Genomic DNA, 22,201 nt, shown 5'->3' with positions numbered 1-22,201 from the left:
ATGACAACAACAACACAAAGCCCCAACTTCTGTGGGATGCAGTGAAAGCAGTCTTAAGAGGGAAGTGTATAGCAATCTAGGCATATTTAAAGAAGGAAGAACAATCCCAAATGAATAGTCTAATGTCACAAGTATTGAAATTGGAAAAAGAAGTACAAATGAGGCCTAAAGTCAGCAGAAGGAGGGACATAATAAAGATCAGAGAAGAAATAAATAAAATTGAGAAGAGTAAAACAATAGAAAAATCAATGAAACCAAGAGCTGGTTCTTTGAGAAAATAAACAAAATAGATAAGCCTCTAGGCAGACTTATTAAGAGAAAAAGAGAATCAACACACATCAACAGAATCAGAAATGAGAAAGGAAACATCACGATGGACCAAACAGAAATACAAAGAATTATTAGAGAATACTATGAAATCTATATATAGTAACAAGCTGGAAGACCTAGAAGAAATGGACAACTTCCTAGAAAAATACAACCTTCCAAGACTGACCAAGGAAGAAACAGAAAATCTAAACAAACCCATTACCAGCAAAGAAATTGAATTGGTAATCAAGAAACTACCCAAGAACAAAATCCCTGGGCCAGATGAATTTACCTTGGAATTCTATCAGACATACAGAGAAGATACCATACCCATTTTCCTTAAAGTTTTCCAAAAAATAGAAGAGGAGGGAACACTCCCAAACTCATTCTGTGAAGCCAACATCACCCTAATACCAAAACCAGGCAAAGACCCCACCAAAAAAGAAAATTTACAGACCAATATCCCTGATGAACGTAGATGCAGAAATACTCATTCCAGGGGTGCAAGGATGGTACAACATTAGAAAATCCATCTACATCATCCACCACATAAAGAAAAAGAAGGACAAAAACCACATGATCATCTCCATAGATGCTGAAAAAGCATTCGACAAAATTCAACATCCATTCATGATAAAAACTCTCAACAAAATGGGCATAGAGGGCAAGCACCTTAACATAATAAAGGCCATATATGATAAACCCACAGCCAACATCATACTGAACAGCGAGAAGCTGAAAGCTTTCCCTCTGAGATTGGGTACAAGACAGGGATGCCCACTCTCTCCCCACTGTTATTCAACATAGTACTGGAGGTCCTAGCCACAGCAATTAGACAAAACAAAGAAATACAAGGAATCTAGATTGGTAAAGAAGAAGTTAAACTGTCACTATTTGAAGATGACATGATATTGTACATAAAAAACCCTAAAGACTCCACTCCCAAACTACTAGAACTAATATCTGAATTCAGCAAAGTTGCAGGATACAGAATTAACACACACTAGAAATCTGTGGCTTTCCTATAAACTAATAATGAGCCAATAGAAAGAGAAATCAGGAAAACAGTTCCATTCACAATTGTATCAAAAAGAATAAAATACCTAGGAATAAACCTAAACCAAGGAACTGAAAGACCTATACCCTAAAAACTATAAGACACTCTTAAGAGAAATTAAAGAGGACACCAACAAATGGAAACTCATCACATGCTCTTGGCTAGGAAGAATTAATATCATCAAAATGGCCATCTTGCCCAAAGCAATATACAAATTTGATGCAATCCCTATCAAATTACCAACAGCATTCTTCAATGAACTGGAACAAATAGTTCAAAAATTCATATGGAACCACCAAAGACTCCAAATAGCGAAAGCAATCCTGAGAAGGAAGAATAAAGTGGGGGGGATCTTGCTCCCCAACTTCAAGCTCTACTACAAAGCCACAGTAATCAAGACAATTTGGTACTGGCACAAGAACAGAGCCACAGACCAGTGGAACAGAGTAGAGACTCCAGACATTAACCCAAACATATATGGTCAATTAATATACATTAAAGGAACCATGGACATACAATGGGGAAATGGCAGTCTCTTCAACAGATGGTGCTAGCAAAACTGGACAGCTACATGTAGGAGAATGAAACTGGATCACTGTCTAACTGTATACACAAGAGTAAATTCGAAATGGATCAAAGGTCTGAATGTAAGTCATGAAACCATAAAACTCTTAGAAAAAAACATAGGCAAAAATCTCTTGGACATAAACATGAGCGACTTCTTCATGGGCAAGTGAAAGAAAAGCAAAAATGAACAAGTGGGACTATATCAAGCTGAAAAGCTTCTCTGCAGCAAAGGACACCATCAATAGAACAAAAAGGTACCCTACAGTATGGGAGAATATATTCATAAATGACAGATCCGATAAAGGATTGATATCCAAAATATATAAAGAGCTCACGCACCTCAACAAACAAAAAGTGAATAATCCAGTTAAAAAATGGGCAGAGGAGCTGAATAGACAGTTCTCTAAAGAAGAAATTCAGATGGCCAACAGACACATGAAAAGATGCTCCATGTCGCTGTCATCAGAGAAATGCAAATTAAAACCACAATGAGATATCACCTCACACCAGAAAGGATCCCCACCATCCAGAAGACAAACAACAACAAATGTTGGCGAGGTTGTGGAGAAAGGGGAACCCTACTTCACTGCTGGTGGGGATGTAAATTAGTTCAACCACTGTGGAAAGCAGTATGGAGGTTCCTCAAAATGGTCGAAATAGACATACCAATTGACCCTGGAGTTCCACTCCTAGGAATTTGTCCTAAGAATGCAGCAGCCCAGTTTGAAAAAGACAGATGCACCCCTATGTTTATCACAGCACTATTTATAATAGCCTAGAAATGGAAGCAACCTAAGTGTCCATTAGTAGATGAATGGATAAAGAAGAGGTGGTACATATACACAATGGAATATTATTCATCCATAAGAATAAAACAAATCCTACCATTTGCAACAACATGGATGGAGCTAGAGGGTATTAATGCTCAGTGAAATAAGTCAGGGAGAGAAAGACCAATACCAAATGATTCCACTTGTGTGGAGTATAACAACAAAGAAAAACTGAAGTTATAAAATGGCAGCAGAGTCACAGAACCCAAGAATGAACTAACAGTTACCAAAGGGAAAGGGACTGGGGAGGATGGGTGGGAAGGGAGTGATAAGGGGGGGGGAAGAAAGGGGGCCTTATGATTAGCATAGTGTGTGTGGGGGCATAGGGAGGGATGTGCAACACAGAGAAGACAAGTAGTGAGTCTACAGCATCTTATTACACTGATGGACAGTGACTGTAATGGGGTTTGTGGGGGGGACTTGTGAAAAGGGGAGCCTAGTAAACATAGTGTTCTTCATGTAATTGTAGATTAATGATAACAAAATAAAAAAAATATTCCTAATATAATTACAAATCCAGTAGATTTGACATTGATACAATACTATTATTAGTTTGATCTATATGCAAATTGTTTCAGTTTCCACAGTAGTGTTCTCTATAGTCAAGGAGCACACATGACACTTAGATGTCCTCTTTCTTTAGTATCCTTTAATCTAGAACACTTCCTCAGCTTTTTTCTTTCATTACATTGAAGTTTTATTTTTTTTTAAGAGTGCAACCCCTTCTTATTTTTGTTGAGTTTTTTCAATGTGGGTTTAGCTGGGTTTTTTTTCACAATTAGATTCAAGTTATTACACATGTGATGTGTGTCCACTGTGTGTAAGTGTATCGAGGTGGATGATATCAGTGATGTTATGTTGGATCCACCAGATTCCTTTTGTAACTCCTGAGTGATCTGTAGGGAAATATTTAAAACTGTAAATATCCTGTTCCCCAAGATCACTCACTAGCATTCCCTGATGATTCTTAATTAAATCAACAATTCCTATAGTAGTTCCAAATGATTTTCCGACTCTCGTCATTCTTTCTGTACTTATTTGTTGGTTTGATTCTTTTTGATAGGAATGTTACTTTATGTAATTGTCCTAACTATATTTTATAAAATGTCAGTTGATAATAACTTAATATTGTTTTTCCCCCTCTAATATTTTAGTAAGAAATGGTTAAGACAAAAAATTGGAATAAGTGCTACTCCTGTGTGTAGATTCAACAGTTTTAAACATCAGTCATATTTGTTTTACCAGTCTTTGTGTTTCTATGTTTGCTGTACTGTTTGAAAGTATGTTGCAAATATCTTTATCCCTCAATCCTTCAACATGTATCTCTAAAGAATAAGGATATTTCCTATATAAGCACAATAGCATTAGCTTACCTAGGAAAATTAGTAATCCATAGTATCATGTAACATTCAGTCCATGTTAAGATTTCCCCATAATTTTTTTTTGAACCAGAATCCAGTCTGAGATTTATGAATTGTACTTTGTTTTTCTTCAGTCACTTTTAATTTAGAACAGCTCATTCTCACACTTTTCTTTGGTCTCAATAACATTCAGTTATTTTATAAATTATCTTACATATTTGTAAAGGAGATAATTTTTCCTTTTGTGGTCAGCAAGTAATCTCTTGTGTATTTCTTTTGCATCACATGAATGTCCTGTTCCTTAGTTAACTTTTCACCTAATGGTTCTAGTATCCATTGATGATCCTTGCCCAAATCAGTTATTTCCTTAGAGGTTACCAAAAGGGGGAAAGGGTTTCTCTTAAACACAAGATAGCATAATCTTTATACATTCTTCTGTGACCTTGTTGTTTACTTAGGGACATCATTCCATACAAAAAAAAATTTCCCCTTAGAAGTTTTTCTCCTTTGTATATAAATGTACTGCTTTGAAGAGGCTATACATTCATTTATATAGTACAAAACTAAAGAGGTAGAGAAGGGTATACAGTGCTAGACTGAACCTTGAGTTTTTTATTGTTATCAGCATACTGTGAATTTCCTTACTCATTTTGTATAGCTGCATAGTATTCTTTTGTAAGGATATTAACATAATTTATTTAGCGAGTCCTCTATTGTAATTTTTTACTTGTAAAAAAAGTGCTACAGGGAATATGTCATTTTCTTCATAAATATATACATTTAGTACATCTTCAGGATAAATTACCAAAAGAGGGTTTATGGTATCAAACAGTATGTGCATTTGTAACTCTGACAGCAGTTGCTAAATCCCTTTCCATAAAGCCTGTACTAATTTACACTTCTGCCAGCAATGTAGGAGAGTGTATGTTATCAAATTGCCAAGTCTCAATGAAGTTTTAACTTGCATTTCTCTTATTATGGGTGAGGTTGAGCATATTTTTATGAGCTAAAAACTCATTTTTACATTTTTGTGATACAGTATTTTTAAATTCTGGATTTTTTATAACAACTAAGGACTTAACATTTTTCAGGCTATGCTCTGCAGATATTTAAAGCAAGACAAGAAATAAAAATAAAATATGTGGACTGTACAGTCATAAGTTATAAGTTTTTATTTTGGCTCTGCCACTTCTTAGCTGTGAGACCTTAGGCAGCTTATCTAAACCCACATTGTCAAGCTTCCTTATCTGCAAAATTCATAGAACTTTTTGTATGTTTTAAATCAGATAATACAGTGAAAGACCCCTTATGGCACTTTTACAAAACACAGTGCAGTGCCTAGCACATAATAAGGGCACAAGAATGTTGGCTATTATTATAATGAATTTGTTCAATAAATGCTACACTTAAAATTACGTAAAAAGAGAGGAGGAGCCAAGATGGCGGCGTGAGTAGAGCAGTGGAAATCTCCTCCCAAAAACACATAGAGCTATGAAAATATAACAAAGAAAAATCTTCCTAAAATAGAGACCACAGGACACAGGACAACATCCAGACCACATCCACACCTGCAAGAACCCAGCGCCTTGTGAAGGGGAGTGCTTTTTGGAAATCTTAAAGGGGCAGGACAGGTCACTTAGACCAGAAGCAGGGAATCTGGGGATCTCTGGGCACTCTAACCCCCTGGGCAGCAGGGAGCACAGAGGCCCCTTACGGAGATAAATAGTCTCCTGGCTGCTCCCCCTCCAACGGGGCTCCACCATTTTGGAGGAACAGCCCCAGCCAGGCCAAGCCCACAGCAACAGCGGAGACAAACCCCAAAGCAACTGGGCAGGAAGCAGAAGCCCTGTCTGCGCACAGCTGCCCAGCACAAGCCACTAGAGGTCGCTATTCTCCCAGGAAAAGGCTACAAACCAACAAGAAGGGAAGCTCTTCCAGCGGTCACTTGTACCAGCTCTGCAAACTATCTCTATCACCATGAAAAGGCAAAACTACAGGCAGACAAAGATCACAGAGACAACACCTGAGAAGGAGACAGACCTAACTAGTCCTCCTGAAAAAGAATTCAAAATAAAAATCATGAACATGCTGACAGAGATGCAGAAAAAAATGCAAGAGCAATGGGATGAGATGCAGAGAAAAATGCAAGAGCAGTGGGATGAGATGCAGAGAAAAATGCAAGAGCAGTGGGATGAAGTCCGGAAGGAGATCACAGATGTCAGGAAAGAGATCACAGAAGTGAAACAATCCCTGGAAGGATTTATAAGCAGAATGGATAAGATGCAAAAGGCCATTGAAGGAATAGAAGCCAGAGAACAGGAACGTATAGAAGCTGACAGAGAGAGAGATAAAAGGATCTCCAGGAATGAAACAACACTAAGAGAAATATGTGACCAATACAAAAGGAAAAACATTCGTATTATAGGGATACCAGAAGAGGAAGAAAGAGGAAAAGGGATAGAAAGTGTCTTTGAAGAAATAATTGCTGAAAACTTCCCCAAACTGGGGGAGGAAATAATCGAACAGACCATGGAATTATACAGAACCCCCAACAGAAAGGATCCAAGGAGGACAACACCAAGACACATAATAATTAAAATGGCAAGGATCAAGGACAAGGAAAGAGTTTTAAAGGCAGCTAGAGAGAAAAAGGTCACCTATAAAGGAAAACCAATCAGGCTAACATCAGACTTCTCAACAGAAACCCTACAGGCCAGAAGAGAATGGCATGATATACTTAATGCAATGAAACAGAAGGGCCTTGAACCAAGGATACTGTATCCAGCACGACTATCATTTAAATATGATGGTGGGATCAAACAATTCCCAGACAAGCAAAAGCTGAGGGAATTTGCTTCCCACAAACCACCTCTACAGGGCATCCTACAGGGACTGCTCTAGATGGGAGCATCCCTAAAAAGAGCACAGAACAAAACACACAACATATGAAGAATGGAGGAGGAGGAATAAGAAGGGAGAGAAGAAAAGACTCTCCAGACAGTGTATATAACAGCTCAATAAGCGAGCTAAGTTAGGCAGTAAGATACTAAAGAAGCTAACCTTGAACCTTTGGTAACCACGAATCTAAAGCCTGCAATGGCAATAAGTACATATCTTTCAATAGTCAGCCTAAATGTAAATGGACTTAATGCACCAATCAAAAGACATAGAGTAATAGAATGGATAAAAAAGCAAGACCCATCTATATGCTGCTTACAAGAAACTCACCTTAAACCCAAAGATAAGCATAGACTAAAAGTCAAGGGATGGAAAAACATATTTCAGGCAAACAACAGTGAGAAGAAAGCAGGGGTTGCAGTACTAATATCAGACAAAATAGACTTCAAAACAAAGAAAGTAACAAGAGATAAAGAAGGCCACTACATAATGATAAAGGGCTTAGTCCAACAAGAGGATATAACCATTCTAAATATATATGCACCCAATACAGGAGCACCAGCATATGTGAAGCAAATACTAACAGAACTAAAGAGGGAAATAGACTGCAATGCATTCATTGTAGGAGACTTCAACACACCACTCACCCCAAAGGATAGATCCACCGGGCAGAAAATAAGTAAAGACACACAGGCACTGAACAACACACTAGAACAGATGGACCTAATAGACATCTATAGAACTTTACATCCAAAAGCAACAGGATATACATTCTTCTCAAGTGCACATGGAACATTCTCCAGAATAGACCACATACTAGCTCACAAAAAGAGCCTCAGTAAATTCCACAATATTGAAATTCTACCAACCAATTTTTCAGACCACAAAGGTATGAAAGTAGAAATAAATTCTACAAAGAAAACAAAAAGGCTCACAAACACATGGAGGCTTAACAACATGCTACTAAATAATCAATGGATCAATGAACAAATCAAAATAGAGATCAAGGAATATATAGAAACAAATGACAACAACAACACTAAGCCCCAACTTCTGTGGGATGCAGCGAAAGCAGTCTTAAGAGGAAAGTATATAGCAATCCAGGCACACTTGAAGAAGGAAGAACAATCCCAAATGAATAGTCTAACATCACAACTATTAAAACTGGAAAAAGAAGAACAAATGAGGCCTAAAGTCAGCAGAAGGAGGGACATAATAAAGATCAGAGAAGAAATAAACAAAATTGAGAAGAATAAAACAATAGCAAAAATCAACGAAACCAAGAGCTGGTTCTTTGAGAAAATAAACAAAATAGATAAGCCTCTAGCCCAACTTATTAAGAGAAAAAGAGAGTCAACACAAATCAACATAATCAGAAATGAGAATGGAAAAATCACGACAGACTCCACAGAAATACAAAGAATTATTAAAGACTACTATGAAAACCTATATGCCAACAAGCTGGAAAACCTAGAAGAAATGGACAACTTCCTAGAAAAATATAACCTCCCAAGACTGACCAAGGAAGAAACACAAAAGTTAAACAAACCAATTACAAGCAAAGAAATTGAAACAGTAATCAAAAAACTACCCAAGAACAAAACCCCGGGGCCGGACGGATTTACCTCGGAATTTTATCAGACACACAGAGAAGACATAATACCCATTCTCCTTAAAGTGTTCCACAAAATAGAAGAAGAGGGAATACTCCCAAACTCATTCTATGAAGCCAACATCACCCTAATACCAAAACCAGGAAAAGACCCCACCAAAAAAGAAAATTACAGACCAATATCCCTGATGAACGTAGATGCAAAAATACTCAATAAAATATTAGCAAACAGAATTCAACAGTATATCAAAAGGATCATACACCATGACCAAGTGGGGTTCATCCCAGGGATGCAAGGATGGTACAACATTCGAAAATCCATCAACATCATCCACCACATCAACAAAAAGAAAGACAAAAACCACATGATCATCTCCATAGATGCTGAAAAAGCATTTGACAAAATTCAACATCCATTCATGATAAAAACTCTCAGCAAAATGGGAATAGAGGGCAAGTACCTCAACATAATAAAGGCCATCTATGATAAACCCACAGCCAGCATTATACTGAACAGCGAGAAGCTGAAAGCATTTCCACTGAGATCGGGAACCAGACAGGGATGCCCACTCTCCCCACTGTTATTTAACATAGTACTGGAGGTCCTAGCCACGGCAATCAGACAAAACAAAGAAATACAAGGAATCCAGATTGGTAAAGAAGAAGTTAAACTGTCACTATTTGCAGATGATATGATACTGTACATAAAAAACCCTAAAGACTCCACTCCAAAACTACTAGAACTGATATCGGAATACAGCAAAGTTGCAGGATACAAAATCAACACACAGAAATCTGTAGCTTTCCTATACACTAACAACGAATCAATAGAAAGAGAAATCAGGAAAACAATTCCATTCACCATTGCATCAAAAAGAATAAAATACCTAGGAATAAACCTAACCAAGGAAGTGAAAGACTTATACTCTGAAAACTACAAGTCACTCTTAAGAGAAATTAAAGGGGACACTAATAAATGGAAACTCATCCCATGCTCATGGCTAGGAAGAATTAATATCGTCAAAATGGCCATCCTGCCGAAAGCAATATACAAATTTGATGCAATCCCTCTCAAATTACCAGCAACATTCTTCAATGAATTGGAACAAATAATTCAAAAATTCATATGGAAACACCAAAGACCCCGAATAGCCAAAGCAATCCTGAAAAAGAAGAATAAAGTAGGGGGGATCTCACTCCCCAACTTCAAGCTCTACTACAAAGCCATAGTAATCAAGACAATTTGGTACTGGCACAAGAACAGAGCCACAGACCAGTGGAACAGATTAGAGACCCCAGAAATTAACCCAAACATATATGGTCAATTAATATTTGATAAAGGAGCCATGGACATACAATGGCAAAATGACAGTCTCTTCAACAGATGGTGCTGGCAAAACTGGACAGCTGCATGTAGGAGAATGAAACTGGACCATTGTCTAACCCCATATACAAAGGTAAACTCAAAATGGATCAAAGACCTGAATGTAAGTCACGAAACCATTAAACTCTTGGAAAAAAACATAGGCAAAAACCTCTTAGACATAAACATGAGTGATCTCTTCTTGAACATATCTCCCCGGGCAAGGAAAACAACAGCAAAAATGAGCAAGTGGGACTACATTAAGCTGAAAAGCTTCTGTACAGCGAAAGACACCATCAATAGAACAAAAAGGAACCCTACAGTATGGGAGAATATATTTGAAAATGACAGATCTGATAAAGGCTTGACGTCCAGAATATATAAAGAGCTCACACGCCTCAACAAACAAAAAACAAATAACCCAATTAAAAAATGGGCAGAGGAACTGAACAGACAGTTCTCCAAAAAAAAAATACAGATGGCCAAGAGACACATGAAAAGATGCTCCACATCGCTAATTATCAGAGAAATGCAAATTAAAACTACAATGAGGTATCACCTCACACCAGTAAGGATAGCTGCCATCCAAAAGACAAACAACAACAAATGTTGGCGAGGCTGTGGAGAAAGGGGAACCCTCCTACACTGCTGGTGGGAATGTAAATTAGTTCAACCATTGTGGAAAGCAGTATGGAGGTGCATCAAAATGCTCAAAACAGACCTACCATTTGACCCAGGAATTCCACTCCTAGGAATTTACCCTAAGAACGCAGCAATCAAGTTTGAGAAAGACAGATGCACTCCTATGTTTATCGCAGCACTATTTACAATAGCCAAGAATTGGAAGCAACCTAAATGTCCATCTGTAGATGAATGGATAAAGAAGATGTGGTACATATACACAATGGAATACTACTCAGCCATAAGAAGTGGAAAAATCCAACCATTTGCAGCAACATGGATGGAGCTGGAGAGTATTATGCTCAGTGAAATAAGCCAAGCGGAGAAAGAGAAATACCAAATGATTTCACTCATCTGAGGAGTATAGGAACAAAGGAAAAACTGAAGGAACAAAACAGCAGCAGAATTACAGAACCCAAAAATGGACTAACAGGTACCAAAGGGAAAGGAACTGGGGAGGATGGGTGGGCAGGGAGGGATAAGGGGGGGGAAGAAGAAGGGGGGTATTAAGATTAGCATGCATGGGGGGGAGGGAGAAAGGGGAGGGTGGGCTGCACAACACAGAGAGGACAAGTAGTGACTCTACCACATTTTGCTAAGCTGATGGACAGTAACCGTAATGGGGTTGTTAGGGGGGACCTGATAATAGGGGAGAGCATAGTAAACATAGTATTCTTCATGTAAGGGTAGATTAAAAATTTAAAAAAAAAAAAAAAAGAAAGAAAGAAAGAAAGAAAAGAGGATTACTCGTTAACAGGATAAAACTATTGGTAAATCAAAGATCAACGCATGCTTTAAATATCCTTAATGTTGATCACTTAAAGGGTGTCAGATGATCAGCTATGGAGGTACTCTTTTCTGATAATATTCCTTTCTCTTAATTAAAAAAAAAAAAAAAAAAAGCAGTTACTGTGTGCTGACCTCCAATGAGTTCTGCACAGTGGTATAGAGGGCATGTCAAAGTGTGGGCAAAGGGTCTGTTTGTTTCTACGCAGAAGATCAAGGCCTAGCTTGGATACCCAGAAAATGAAATAAGATACGATATGAGGAGGAGCTTCTGGCATCAGCACTCTCTGGAGGACTCGTGCCGGGGGATGATCATCAAAAAGCCTCCCCAGGGATCCGGACGATGCTGCGGTTGTGGCTGCATCCAGCCCACCGTCTCCTGGACTTGCCATAAGAAGGAGGAGGGAGATGTCTAGGCTGGCATGTGCATACAGTGAGACAACAAATTTGACTGGATCTGTACTGTTGGAACTCAACCAGGAGTTGGGAGGGGTGCAAGTTGTAGCACCCCAAAATCTCATGACTATAGACTATCTATGGTTAAAAGAACATATGGGATGTGAACAGATCCCAGAAATGGGCTGCTTTAATTTGTCTGATGGTTCAAGTACAGTTGGAAAATATCCATCATATTATAGATAAATTTTCACAAATGCCTAGGGTGCCTAAATGGTTTTCTTGGCTTCACTGGAGATGGCTGGTAATTATAGATTTGCTTTGTTTATGTCACCGTATTCCTATTATGTTAATATGTGTGTGCAAATTAGTTAGTAGTTTAAAACCTATACATACTTAAGGTACTATACAAGAAGATATGTCAAAGAAATAATCAATCCTCCCAAGTTTCCTTCATATGCTACATCTATAGCTTTTCTTCTTCCTTCCTAATTACAAACCTTAAATAGAATTCGTGCCTCATATCGAATTTACCGAGTATCATAATTCCTCCAGGTGGTAAAGATACCTCGAGACAAGTGCTGGGCATAGAAGCCACAGGGCATAAATCTGCAAAGAAGTAAAAAGCTAACCTTTGCAAACAATATGGCTTCTCTCTCACTTACCAACTTTACATTTCCCTGTATGGCCCCGGAAGATGACTGGTTAGCCAGAGACGGGTAAGATTCCTCAAGGGAGGAACAACCTAAGACAGGCACAGTCGCAGGGGGGCCATCAGGTGAGAATTTGGGGATCAACAGAGGTGAGGCTGAGAACCTCACCCCCCCTGCTTTGAGAGAAATCTTCTGCATCCGTGGATGTCTTGCTGCCCTTGTCTAGCCTGGATTAATACTTAGTCCATAGGCACACACCTGATCATCTGATCATCTACATTTGCCTTCTTACAGCACTAAACTATGTTTTCTACCTTTATCTTGCATCTACCTACCACTTCAGCATTTTATTAAAAATAAAAATAATAATAATAATAGGAGAAATGTGGGATCAACATATAAATCAAGTACAAAAATCAAATGAATATTCATATTTGACCTGATGGTTTATAGGTCATATTGCATGATCAAAACCAAAAGTTTCTGTGATGAATGCCCTTGTACTGTTCACCATGTAAGAATTTATTCACTCTGTAAGAATTCGTTCACCATGTAAGAACTTGTTCGTTATGCTTCAGAAGATTGGAGACTGACGAGAATTAGGCTTGAGATGGATTAATGATTGTACATTGAGCATTGACCCCCCTATACTGAATTTTATTGTTGTTAACAACCATTTGATCAATAAATATGAGAGATGCCCTCTCAAAAAAAAAAAAAAAAAAATTACGTAAAAATAACTTCTTTATTAATAGAAATGAAAGAAGTAGGCTAAAATACTGTAATTAAGTAATTAGTGCTGGGAGAACTGTGGGTATTTGTTATTTTAAATATTTTCTAGTATCTAATTTTTCTGTAATAAGAATGTATTTTATAATAGAAAACTATGGTGTTTTTTTTTAGAAAAGGAATTTTCAGGTTTACTGTGATATAATTGACATGCAGGACTATATACATTTAAGGTGTACAGCATAATGACGTGACATACTTTTATTGCAAAATGATTATCACTCTAAGTTTAGTTAACATCCATCACCTCATATAGCTGCCAAAAAAAACCCACACAAAACCCGTTTTTTTCCTTGTGATGGGAACTGTTAGGATATACTCTCTTAGCAACTTTCAAATATACCACACAGCATTGTTAGTCATCATGTTGCCCATTACATCCACAGTACTACTCCTTTATCTTATAATTGAAAGTTTGCATCTTTTGACCACTCTCATCCAGTTCCAACTCCCCCCACCCCTAAACCCCTGTGCTCTGATAACCACAAATCTGATCTCTTTTTCTATGAATTTGTTGTGCTTTGTTTTTAGATTACACATATGAGATCATACAGTATTTGTCTTTCTCTGACTTACTTCATTTAGCTTAATGCTCTCAAGGTCCATCCTTGTTTTCACAAATTTGGTATACTTATTGTTAAAGGATTAACTTTTGTTAAAATTATCCCTTCCTTCTTTTTCCCACTATAGACAGAGAGTGCATGGGCTGAAGAATACTCTGAAAAGAAGAAGGGGTCTCACAAGCGTTCAGCATCCTGGGGCAGTACAGATCAACTTAAGGAGGTCAGGAAAAAAGTTGCCAAGGAAGTGGGTATAGATAGAAAATTCATCCCTTCCTTGGCTGGTCTTTGAAGTTGTGGGTAGGAAAGATTTGTCAATTTCTGTTTTTTGTTTTTTGTTTGGTTTTATTTACTTCAGAAATACAGAAAAACAGTTATGTTGATTGGATAAAGTTTTGAATGGGGAAATGTACACATTACTTATCTGATTGTGTTTTGTCTTTTTTTTTAAACAAGAGTCTGTACCTTTTAAGAAGTGTGAACATCAGATGTGTAAAATTGTGGTGATACATCAAATTCACATGTATTATTTCTGTATATAATGGTAGTGTTTCTAAAATTCAGTAACCAAGTATAACCAAATTGATTATGGCCATATGCTGATTGTCGTTTCCTGTACCTATAATTATGACATTTGCATTCTATACATAATGTAGAAATAGAACAGAAAAAGTCAGGGAATAATGTGGGGTATTGATTGAAATTATATTTATTATTTAAAGATTGTGTCTGAATGCATTTCATGGCTTGAATTATACTGTTTAAATTTCAGAGCTGTTGAAGGGTTAGGTGTTTGAGAAATACAAATATAAATATAAAATGTGACACTGTGGGGCAATGAGAGAATAATTATTACTTTTAATTTGTGAAGGCTATAATTTATTCTAAATGTTGAAAATTGCTTTTGTTTAACAGTGTTGGAACGTAATTTTGATTCTCTTTAAAAGTATGATACATAATATGCACATATGTGTGTATGTGGTTATATGTAGATTTTGTACAGACAAGTCAGATTTTATGATTATAGTTTGAAAACTCAAGAGACTTATTAAGGCTGAATTTTACTGGTTCATAAAGAATATGTTTAATGAAGTGTGGAAAACGTTGTGATGCACTTGTTATTTCTCCCCTTTTCAGATTGCCAAATTACGCCAGCAGTTGCAGAGGAGTAAGCACAGCAGTCGCCATCATCGAGAGAAAGAAAGACAGTCTCCGTTCCATGGCAACCATGCTGCTATTAACCAGTGTCAGGTAGGAGCACAGATACTGCAAAACCCAGACAAGGGATTTGCTGTTTTCCTGCTGATTTATTATTTCAAAGGTAACTGTTAGGACAAAAATGTCCAAAAACATATTTGAAACACTGATTAAAATATTGAGTCACATCCTTCATTAAAAAAAAATAATAAAAAATAAAAAAACCTAGAGAATTAGGTTGACAAAATGATACCTTCCTTTAGTGATTTGTGATAGGACTTCTAGAAAACAGAGCTAACTACTTATTTTGATTTTTGTCTTTTGGAAAGTTCAGTATTTTGGAAGCAGAGTAATAAAGAGATAAGCATTGGCTGTGGAACCAGACCCTATACAAGTAACCTGTTTTTTGTTTCCTCATCTGAAGATTGACGATAATGATACCTGAGTCTTTTAGTAGGGGAAACCTCTAGCTGCTTTTGATTCCTGTATAGAACCCTATGAACTGTTCTTGGGAGCTCACCCATGGAGCATTTCTCTCTAACTGAATTGAAGTTGGATTGGGGTCCCTTGGTGAGGAGTAAGCAAAAAAAGTTTGCTAACACCTTTTATAGATTGATAGCTTCTGATGATTGCCAAGTATATGTGAATTGTTCTCAAGAGAAAGTATGAGTAAAGGTATGTATTTTTTTAAACCAGTTTTGTCCTAAATGCTGATACTTAACAATATTCAAATTTGATTTCACAAACTTACATTTTCCAGTAGATTTTTTCCATCTATAAGGTATTTAAATTATAAAATATGAATATATATTAATACATATTAAAACTTAAATTGGGTTTATACCTGGAGAAATGGATAATATAAAATTGACAAAATAAGAAATGAAAAATTTGAATAGACTAACAACTGTTAAAATTAGAATACAAATTGAAAACCAAACCCCCTCACTCTCAAAAGGCTATAGATAAAGTTGAATTTGCCAACTTCCCACTCCCTCTAATCATTATAAATAATTTATATGTACTGAGAAATAAGGCCACTTTTTTATTTCCAGCCTATACTTCAACTCCAAGTAGAGAGGGGTTAAAATTGAATGTTACTGAATTAAGTGATGGATTTTAGGATTTTATGTTTTCTGAAGTGACTTTTTAAAAAGTTGAATTGAAGTCAGCAACTAAAGTAGTAAAATTATCCAAAATTTCCTCTTTTTCCCTTGTAAGTTGAATTTGTTTAGTAAAGATTATGGGAGTTTCCATGAAGTTCATATTTAACTCTAAATTGTCTATTTGCAGAGAAGTTTAGGACTGAAACTTGACAAATAAATTCATGTAGCTTGAGTTTTCTACATTTGACACACCAAGAATCTTGACTACTTGACTGGGTTTTTTGAGTGTTCATAGCCAACAAGAGACCAATCACATGTGCATCATAGTAGCTATGACAGTGGAGTTCATGTTTAATTGGAACTTTCAGACTATGAACATGATTAAGTCATGGGCATGGCTTTGTTTTAGTGGGTTCTTTCTCTAGTGGAGAAAAGTACCACTTTGAAATAATTTACTTTTGAGGCCATTCCTCCATCTAAACATTTATTAAATATCTACCATATGGCTGGTTCTCTAGTGTTCATTAGGGGATGTGGTGATAAATGCTGACAGATTTCTATCAAATTTCTGATAAATTTAAATTAACAATCATTATACATTATAATGAGCGTGTTGATAGGAGAGAGTTTAGAATGCTGTAGGAGGGGTATTTATCCTTGGACTGGCTGTGGAGCCGTCTAGAAAGGCTTCTCGGTGAAAGTCATGTCCAGGCTGATCTCTATAAGCACGATTTTGCCAGTTCCTAGAGGTGGAAGAAATCATGGCTCCTGGTAGGGGTGCCAGTAAAATATTAGGCTAGGTAGATAAATAGCAGCCATACCTGAAGTTATCATGTCTCAGTTGTTAACTTTGGACTCTGTCCTTAGGTACCAGGAAACTATTTTTTAAAATGCAGAGGATTGATAAGCGGTCAGATATGCATTTTATAATGGTTATTATGAGTTCAGAGTAGAGAATGAATTTGGAAGAGGACAAGAGTAGAGAAGGAAAATCATTTAAGAATAGAATTTATAATTCAAATAGGAAATGATGGAGGCCTAAAATAAGGTAGAAGCTATGGACCTGGAAGGATAGCAAGTAATAAATTTGAACTCTATTAATTGCTTACTATATGGCAAGTACTCAACTCAGTTTTTATGTATATAATTAGCATTTAGTCCTCATCTTTCAAGTGGGGATTGTTACTGTCCCATTTTACAGACAAGAAAATTAAGACCCAGACAGGTCAGGTATCTTTTTTTTTCCCATAATTTCATTGTGGGTTTTTTTAAATTAAGGTATCATTGATGTACATTCCTATCGTTTTACAAGAAAAACAATGTTGCTACATTCACCTGTGTTAGTTATTGAGTCCCCACACAATACCCCATTGAAGGACCTGTCCTTCAGTGTAGTAAGATGCCACAGAGTCACTACTTGTCTTGTCTGTGCTGCACTGTCTTCCCCATGGCAGCATCCTCACACCATGTGAACTAATCATAAAACCCCTCAATACTCTGCTCCCACCCTCCCCATCCGCCCTTCCCCACCCCTCTCCTTTGGTAACTGCTAGTCCCTTCTTGGAGTCTTTGAATCTGCTGCTGTTTTGTTCCTTCAGTTGTGCTTCATTGTTATACTCCACAAATGAGGGAAATCATTTGGTATTGGTCTTTCTCTCCCTGACTTATTTCACTAGCATAATACCCTCTAGCTCCTTCTATGTGGTTGGAAATGGTAGGATTTGTTTCTTTATTATGGCTGAATAGTATTCCATTGTGTATATGTACCACATCTTCTTTATCCATTCATCACTGATGGACAATTAGGTTGCTTCCATTATCTTGGCTATTGTAAATAGTGCTGCAATAAACATAGGGGTGCATATGTCTTTTTGAGTCTGAGAAGTTGTATTCTTTGGGTGAATTCCAAGGAGTGGGATTCCTGGGTCAAATGGTATTTCTATTTTTAGTTTTTGATGAACTTCCATATTGCTTTCCACAATCGTTGAACTAGCTTACATTCCCCCCAGCAGGTAGGAGGGTTCCCTTTTCTCCACATCCTCACCAGCATTTGTTGTTCTTAGTCTTTTCGATGCTGGCTCTCCTTACTGGTGTGAGGCAATATCTCGTTGTAGTTTTAATTTGCATTCCCTGATGATTAGTGATGTAGAGCATCTTTTCATGTGTCTGGTGGCCATCTGAATTCCTTCTTTGGAGAACTGTCTCTTCATATCCTCTGCCCATTTTTTAATCAGGTTATTTGCTTTTTGGGTGTTGAGGTGTGTGAGTTCTTTATATATTTTGAATGTTAACCCCTTGTCAGATATGTCATTTACAAATACATTCTCCCATATTGTAGGATGCCTTTCATTCTACTGATGGTGTCCTTTGTCGTACAGAAACTTCTTAGTTTGATGTATCCCATATGTTCATTTTTGCTTTTGTTTCCCTTGCTCGAGGAGATATGTTCAGGAAGAGGTTGCTCATGCTTATGTTCAGGAGATTTTTGCCTATGTTGTCTTCTAAGAGTTTTATGGTTTCATGACTTACATTCAGGTCTTTGATCCATTTCAAATTTACTTTTGTATATGGGGTTAGACAGTGATCCAGTTTCATTCTCTTACATGTAGCTGTCCAGTTTTGCCATCACCAGCTGTTGAAGAGGCTGTCATTTCCCCATTGTATGTCCATGGCTCCTTTATCGTATATTAATTGACCATATATGTTTGGGTTAATATCTGGACTCTCTGTTCTGTTCCACTGGTCTGTGGGTCTGATTTTGTGCCAGTACCAAATTGTTTTGATTACTGTGGCTTTGTAGTAGAGCTCGAAGTTGGGGAGCAAGATCCCCCCCACTTTATTCTTCCTTCTCAGGATTCCTTTGGCTATTCAGGTTCTTTTGTGGTTCCATATGAATTTTAGAATGATTTTCTATAGTTCATTGAAGAATGTTGTTGGTATTTTGATAGGAATTGCATTGAATCTGTAGATTACTTTAGGCATGATGGCCATTTTGACAATATTAATTCTTCCTATCCGTCAGCACACAATGTGTTTCCATTTATTGGTGTCTTCTTTAATTTCTCTCATGAGTGTCTTATAGTTTTCAGAGTATAGGTCTTTCACTCTCTTGGTTAGGTATATTCCTAGGTATTTTATTCTTTTGATACAACTGTGAATGGAATTGTTTTCCTGATTTCTCTTTCTGCTAGTTAGTGTGTAGGAATGCCACAGCTTACTGCATATTAATTTTGTATCCTGCAACTTTGTTGAATTCAGATATTACATCTAATAGTTTTGGAGTGGATTCTTTAGGGTTTTTATGTACAATATCATTTCATCTGCAAACAGGGACAGTTTGACTTCTTCCTTGCCAATCTGGATGCCCTTTATTTTTTTGTGTTGTCTGATTGCCGTGGCTGGGAACTCCAGTACTGTGTTGAATAGAATTGGGGAGAGTGGGCATCCTTGTCTTGTTCCCAATCTTAAAGGAAAAGTTTTCAGCTTCTCACTGTTAAGTATAATATTGCCTGTGGGTTTGTCATACATGGCCTTTATTATGTTGAGGTACTTGCCCTCATACCCATTTTGTTGAGAGTTTTTATCATGAATGGATGTTGAATTTTGTGAAATGCTTTCTCAGCATATATGTTAATAATCGTGTGGTTTTTGTCTTTCCTTTTGTGGATGTGGTGGATGATGTTGATGGATTTTCAAATGTTGTACCATCCTTTCATCCCTGGAATAAATCCTAGTTGATCATGATGGATGATCTTTTGGATGTATTTTTGAATTCGGTTTGCTAATACTTTGTTGAGTATTTTTGCATGTATGTTCATTGGGGATATTGGTCTGTAACTTTCTTTTTTTGTAGTGTTTTTGCCTGGTTTTGGTATTAGAGTGATGCTGGCCTCATAGAATGAGTTTGGAAGTACTCTCTCTTCTTTTACTCTTTGGAAAACTTTAAGGAGGATGGGTATTAGGTCTTCAGTAAATGTTTGATAAAATTTAGTGGTGAAGCCATCTCATCCAGGTGTTTTGTTCTTAGGTAGTATTTGTATTACCAATTCAATTTTGTTGCTGGTAATTGGCCTGTTCAGATTTCTGTTTCTTCCTGGGTTAACCTTGAAAGATTATATTTTTCTAGAAAGTTGTCCATTTCTTCTAGGTTATCCAGTATGTTAGCATATACTCTTTCATAGTATTCTCTAATAATTCTTCGTATTTCGGTGGTATCTGTAGTGATTTTTCCTTTCTCATTTCTAATTCTGTTTATATATGTATAGTCTCTTTTGTTCTTGATAAGTCTGGCTAGGGGCTTATCTATTTTGTTAATTTTCTCGAAGAACCAGCTATTGCTTTAACTGATTCTGTTGTTTTATTTTTCTCAATTTTATCTATTTCTGCTCTAATCTTTATTATGTTGCTCCTTCTACTGACATTGGGCCTCATTTGTTCTTATTTTTCTATTTTCATTAATTGTGAGTTTAGACTGTTCATATGGGATTGTTCTTTATTGAGGTAAACCTGTATTGCAATTTACTTCCCTCTTAGCCTAGCCATTGGTGGGTCCCACAGATTTTGCAGTGTTAAATTATTGTTGTTATTTGTCTCCATATATTGCTTGATCTCTGTTTTTATTTGGTCATGGATCCATTGATTATTTAGGACCATGTTGTTAAGCCTCCATGAATTTTTTCTTTTTTTGTGTGTAATTTATTTCTAGTTTCATACCTGTGTGGCCTGAGAAGCTGGTTGGTACAATTTCAGTCCTTTTAAATTTATCTAGGCTCTTTTTCTGGCCTAGTGTATGATCTATTCTTCAAAATGTTCCATGTGCACTTGAGAAGAATGTGTATTTTGCTGCTTTTGGATGTAGAGTTCTGTAGATGTCTGTTAGGTCCATCTGTTCTGATGTGTTGTTCAGTGCCTTTTTCTCCTTACTTATTTTCTGTCCAGTTGATCTGTCCTTTGGATTGAGTGGTATGTTGAAGTCTCCTAGAATGAATGCAGTGCATTCCATTTCCCCCTTTAATTCTATTATTATTTGTTTCACATATGTACCTGCTCCTGTGTTGGGTACATAGATATTTATAATGGTTATATCCTCTTGTTGGACTGACCCCTTTATCATTCTGTAATGTCCTTCTTTGTCTCTTGTGACTTTCTTTGTTTTGAAGTCTATTTTGTCTGATACAAGTACTGCAACTTCTGCTTTTTTCTCCCTGTTAGTTGCATGAAATATCTTTTTCCATCCCTTCACTTTTAGTCTGTGTATGTCTTTGGGTTTAAAGTGAGTCTCTTGTGGGCAGCATATAGTTGGATCTTGTTTTTTTACTCATTCAGTGACTCTATGTCTTTTGATTGGTGCATTAAGTCCATTTACATTTAGGGTGATTATCTATAGATGTGTACTTAGTACCATTGCAGGCTTTAGATTCGTGGTTACTAAAGGTTCAAGGGTAACTTCCTTACTATCTGAGAGTGTATCTTAACTCACTCACTATGCTATTACAAACACAATTTAAAGTTCTTTTTTTCCCCTCCTTTTTCTTCCTCCTCCATTCTTTATGTATTAGGTGTCATATTCTGTACTCTTTGTCTATCCCTTGACTGACTTTGGGGGTAGTTGATTTGATTTTCCATCTGCTTAGTAATTAATTGTTCTACTTTCTTTACTGTGGTTTTATTACCTCTGGTGACAGCTGTTTAACCTTAGGAACACTTACATCTATAGCAGTCCCTCCATAATAGACTATAGAGATGGTTTGTGGGAGGTAAATTGTTTCAGCTTTTGCTAATCTGGAAATTGTTTTATCCCTCCTTCAAATGATAATCTTGCTGGGAAGAGTATTCTTGGTTCGAGACCCTCTGTTTCATTGCATTAAATATATATATGCCACTCTCTTCCAACTGTAAGGTTTCTGTTGAGAAGTTTGATGATAGTCTGATGGGTTTTCCTTTGTATGTGATCTTTTTTTCTCTGTAGCTGCTTTTAATATTCTGTCCTTATACTTGATCGTTGGCATTTTAATTATTATATGTCCTGGTGTTGCC

The 22,201-nt window shown here is 36.8% G+C and overlaps 1 protein-coding gene across 2 annotated transcripts in view; it reads left to right on the top strand.

The window, feature by feature from the left end:
* The window catches only part of FAM117B (family with sequence similarity 117 member B), a 132,003-nt gene that overhangs the window by 71,811 nt on the left and 37,991 nt on the right, over window positions 1-22,201 (top strand). For both annotated transcript variants that reach the window (XM_037009190.2, XM_037009189.2), the window contains exons 3-4: window positions 13,993-14,085; window positions 15,000-15,113. In XM_037009190.2, the coding sequence (XP_036865085.2) occupies window positions 13,993-14,085; window positions 15,000-15,113 (207 nt within the window). The remainder of the gene's footprint in view (window positions 1-13,992; window positions 14,086-14,999; window positions 15,114-22,201) is intronic.

The sequence above is a fragment of the Manis javanica genome, chromosome 12, assembly GCF_040802235.1.
Source record: "Manis javanica isolate MJ-LG chromosome 12, MJ_LKY, whole genome shotgun sequence".
NCBI classification, from domain to species: Eukaryota; Metazoa; Chordata; class Mammalia; order Pholidota; family Manidae; genus Manis; species Manis javanica.
The sequence above is the reverse complement of the archived record's forward strand: the minus strand, read 5'-3'. Positions and strand labels throughout refer to the sequence as shown.